The sequence below is a fragment of the Sphaeroforma arctica genome (genome assembly GCF_001186125.1).
Source record: "Sphaeroforma arctica JP610 unplaced genomic scaffold supercont1.1758, whole genome shotgun sequence".
NCBI lineage: Eukaryota > Ichthyosporea > Ichthyophonida > Sphaeroforma > Sphaeroforma arctica.
The window spans coordinates 6,524-11,514 of NW_014038800.1; the positions used below are offsets into that span (position 1 = coordinate 6,524).

A 4,991-nucleotide genomic window follows, 5' to 3' on the forward strand; every position below is an offset into this window, starting at 1 on the left:
AATATCAGAGAAAGCAAAACTTCTGAAAAAACCACATGCAAAAGACTCAGTCTAGATACTACTCTTAATTGAAAGCAGTGTCACGGCAACTGCCTGTAGCCGTAAGTCCATCCCGGATATCGGGAATTGTACGTGTAAACAAATAAAGATATTTAAAACATTAAAGCCTACGTCGATGAGTTATGTGGTGCGCGCAAGCACAGAATAGAGAGACATGCTGCTCACAACTGTGCCAGCATGAATTCGGACCGACGTCGCGCCTGCCAATACCTTCGATGTTAACGTTTACGAGGGCCTATCACTTTATTAGGTTGTTTACTATTTATACTTCTCGTACTACATATTGGGTGTGTGGGGGTGGTGTTTTTGAACTATGGAACTGTTGATTGATCAACAAAGGTAAGAGCCCTACCTCATGTGCCTACTTCCATATTATAAAAACCGGTACGCTTTTTTAACTATTACACAGCTTTGCAGTGAAGACAATGTAACCATAGTAGAAATCCGTGACTTTAATTATATTTCAAAGCAGTAGCCAATCAGGGGCTAGTTCAGAATAAGTATGAATCAGCCCAATAAACTAGCCACAAACTTCTGCACACCAGGTCGCATTGAGACCTTCTTGACCTCTACATCCTTGTAAGACGCATTGGCATACTCGTCGAACACCAGCACATCGCCATCCGCAGGTACATGCGACCTGTCCGCTAGACCATTCTTCTGTAAGCGCTCCAGGAGACCATCGCGTGTAGTGGGGCAATGATCCAGTGCCTCGATGTGATTGTATACAATCCTATTTGTATGAATTGTGGGAGGTATACTTTGTCCTGAATAGAGTGAACTTGCAGCAGTAGAGAAACAGGAATTTCTGATAAAGTTATTCAACGTGGTCGCAGCTTAAATAGAATTTGTAGCAAGAAGGCTGATCAGTATTTCATACGCGAAGACCATCTAAAAAAAGGGGAAAAAACAAGTGAGTAAACTTGTACAAACAAGCAGTCGCTTGCAAAAATCCACATGTTATATACGCCCAATTGGTTCCGAGAAGTGGAATAGTATACCGATTCGGAAACTTTCGAATTCGAAGATTGAAAGAATAAGGCTTTCTTGAACGTACTGTGAAAGTTGAACCATTTGTGCACAAGTTGAATAAGACAGTGTTTACTTTAAAGACAGAAATACTATCAAATGGTGAATCTGTCACTATATTCAATATCAATATCATACATACACATAGAATTTGATAAACAGAAACTGTCATAATGAGAATTACTGATCCTTCATAACAATAAAAAGGAAAAAGGCAAACAATATGACTCAAACACATACGTAAGTTGACCGATGCAAGCAATCAATTAAACTTCTATAGAAATCAGCATTCGGCAATGTACACGTGTTAGGTTTTCATTGGCAGAATGCAAACCAATTAAACCTCTATAGAAATCAGCATTCGGCAATGTACACGTGTTAGGTTTTCATTGGCAGAATGCAAAAGGTATGTTTGTGTGGTGGCTAGCAGGTATGATCAAACTTTCCACAAGATAGATACCTACATGTACCAACGGGAACGCGTACTTCGCAATTGTCCACATATTCATAAACAGAGTATATAAGTCGGATGTGCGCATACTCAATCACCCACACACTAACTGCATTTGGGAGTACATACTGGTCAGGAACTAGTTTTCCTAATTCGATGAGCTCCTCTTGTGAAAACAAGATATCATATCCGAATCCCACGTTTGCAGACCCGGCAGGTGCAACAACGATACTAGGTTTGAGGCGTTTCACTGCATCTCGAACGTCTGATGTCAACACGGTATCCCCTGTTTTGAAGGTATTTAGAGTGTGGAAATTAAGCTCGGAGTAGAATTCAAATTCCCAATCAATATACAGATTTTTTTTTTTCGACGACAGTATGATATTTAAGTAGATCTACAGTACAAATGTAGACGATTGCATCTCGCAAGTCAATTTAGGATATGATGATTCATGTGCACATCGTCACTACATCTAGCGCAGTATGCACAGGCCTGGCACGAGTATAAATTAAATAGTACTTCAGCATAATTCTCATCATATAACATCAAAAATAGACTCGAATTTCAAAAATACTATAACAAAACATGTACTTCACGGTGACACAGCCCAAATTAAGCCACTAACAGCAAGCAAATCGTACGTCAATCTAAAATCTGAATAATCATGCAACTGGGAACTGATCGCGTGCAATACCGAGCAAAAGTATACTTCACGTTGAAGCACCGCCACTATAAGCTATAAAAAACGTATAAAATATTATAGTAAAATCATAAACCGTGTAGCTATGCAGTTGAGAACCAAAATCGTGCTAAATGGGTGAAGATACGCAGAGGGACGCTCGACTGCTATGGTTCAGTGTTAACTGACTACTACAGCGGAAATGCCGTACCCAACATTTGATAATCGATATTGAGACTCATATATACAACTAACTACTCTTCTCCGTAGGCATCGACTCGTGAAGGCACTGAGGCACGTAACATGTGAGCATACTAGTCTAGGATAGGGACTATTGAAGGAACGATGTGATTGTACTTTTGAAGCATAGAAAGCGCTCATATAGTCCCCCATGATCGCTCTCTCAGACCTTCTCCCGCAATAGTAAACGACCTATCGCTGTTATATACACCACGGCAACACCGATATATTAGTGTAGCATGGTGGACAGTAAACAACATGTACCAATACAACTCAAATAGCACGGAATACATAAAGGCACGTATGAACAAAGCATGACGGAAAAGAGTACCAACACATCCTATACATCACAGTATATGCATGACAACACGTATAAACGGATATAGATATACTGGATGCATAGGTTTACATGCTGTTTGTGTGTCTATCCCTGTTGTGTGAATATGATGCAGTTACACGCCACTTGTTTGCAACAATTTTGTATAAAACAAGTCGATATGAAACGTAGCACAGGCCCATCCGTACCTGTAATGTAGAGGCTGGGCTCGCCATCGGCTGCCAAATAATAACCTACACCAGGGCCCATGATCCACGCCTGCGGACCGTAGCCATGCTGAGCAGGAACAGCTTCAATCCGCATACCGAGATCGCCGTCAGTGACCTCGTGTGCATCTAAGCCCCGACCACGTAAATCTGCTTCATCATGTCTGTGGCATCGCAATGTGTGAATGTAAGTCGATTTATGCGTAGCATATGACAGGATTTACTAAAGCTGGGTGTACTGAGGTAGGCTGCAGTATTTTGGGGGTCGGTTTATCTCACATCAACAACCTTGGAACATATTGTATACACGAGCTGGGATTTTCCTTAGGCAACTTGCAGCAGATAGGCAGTATCAGAAAAACCACAAGATCAAAAATAGTTATCAAGGTCGTGTTGGTACAAGAATGTACAGTGTGCCACAGTACTCGATAACTAGATGTATTTTATAAGCAGCTTAAACACTATATTTTTACTAGAGTCACAACTATATTACCTCGATGGCTGGCGATACTGAAGGCGGTCGAATCGTATTGTACCATTTCGCTTTTCATTTAGAGCTTCACGCAAAACTTTAAACTACATACCGCTTTTGAAACCGAAAATAACTGGCACCTCACGTGCACGAATCAGCATGACATCGGGCAGTTTATTTTAAGACGATCCAACTGATTATAAGAAGAATTCGTACGGCGTAGATTTCTCACTGCTCACGCAGGTGGTTGTATACACATTTTCCCGTATAAACTAATCGAGCCACATTTCCAGAGCAAAACACCTTCAACTTCATACCCGCTACAGTAAACCTTAAGTTTGTTATCACGGAGAAACTTCACACCATCCTTGTCCAGGTGATCGGGATGCGGATGAGTCACCAGCGCACATGTGGCGGACTTGATTAGCGCGTCAGCACCGCCAGGAAGATCCTTCAACGGATTCGCTAAGTCATCGGTTTTCCCTACCAGCTTCAGAGGACAAAGTTCAAAATATGTATTTATATACAAATATACATCCATGTATTCACACATTGTGTCATATGTGAGTGTACTTCCCATGTATATGAGTATGTATCTCAATGTAGTTTTCAGCCACACTTTTTAAACTAGCAATAACAGCAGAAGTCTCGAAAGCGAAATATTGGATCCAATCACAGGCGACCACTCAAATTGCTTTATTTACTATCGAAACAACGCAACCTGATGAGCGTACAAAAACATATACCCTTTGGTAACACGTACCTTAGACAGGACTATCTCCGGACTCCTATTGGAACATGTAAATTACGTGTGCGTACATGTCGACGGAGACACATAGATCCAAAATAAATAGATACAGTCGATTTGCTGCAAATGAACGAAGCACATATGTTCTAGCACATCACTTGAGGGAATGGTCGACAAATTGATACTGCACTGTACAAGTGTACCAAGTCTGGATATACGAGTTTATCATTTAAAGGCTAAGAAACGATTACACAATCATCTTAACATAAATAACTCACTGGCAACTGTCGATAGACATGGAAGTTATAATCTGTGTACGAGCATTTCGAAACATAGTAGAAAGGTTTGATACACACACGATATACGGGTGAGATAGAGTTTGTGTTGGAAATACGAATAGGCATTGATGTGCCATGTAAGCAAATCATGCCAGCCCCAACCAATTGGTCAAATCAAGTCTGTGTGATTCATATTGTAGTCGAGAACTAGACTTCCTTGTATATGATCAACACTATATGAGAGAAAAGCTATTCGGTACCCAAAATAGCTGTAAATTACAAACAAAAGAAGCAAACATGCAAGCCCAAGACGTCAACGAAAAAATCAATCAAGTGTCCTCATTAGTGTTCATTTCCCTCCATACGTGTAATTTGCAAAATATATATACATAATATATATATATATACATATATATATACATATATATATACATATTGATACACTCACACACACACACACATACACATAAATATATATATCTATAAAACA

The 4,991-nt window shown here is 40.1% G+C and overlaps 1 protein-coding gene across 2 annotated transcripts; it reads right to left on the reverse strand.

The window, feature by feature from the left end:
* Positions 1–503: 503 nt before the first annotated feature.
* SARC_11564 lies at positions 504–3,972 on the reverse strand (the record flags this gene model as incomplete). Of its 2 annotated transcripts, none has more annotated exons than XM_014294348.1 (4): positions 504–793; positions 1,670–1,826; positions 2,986–3,167; positions 3,793–3,972. In XM_014294348.1, coding segments are annotated over 4 exons (745 nt in total), but the record flags the coding sequence as incomplete, so codon positions are not given. The 2 variants fall into 2 exon arrangements, with proteins under 2 accessions (XP_014149823.1, XP_014149822.1); XM_014294347.1 differs by having other exon boundaries at positions 504–951.
* Between the last annotated feature and the right edge of the window lie 1,019 nt (positions 3,973–4,991).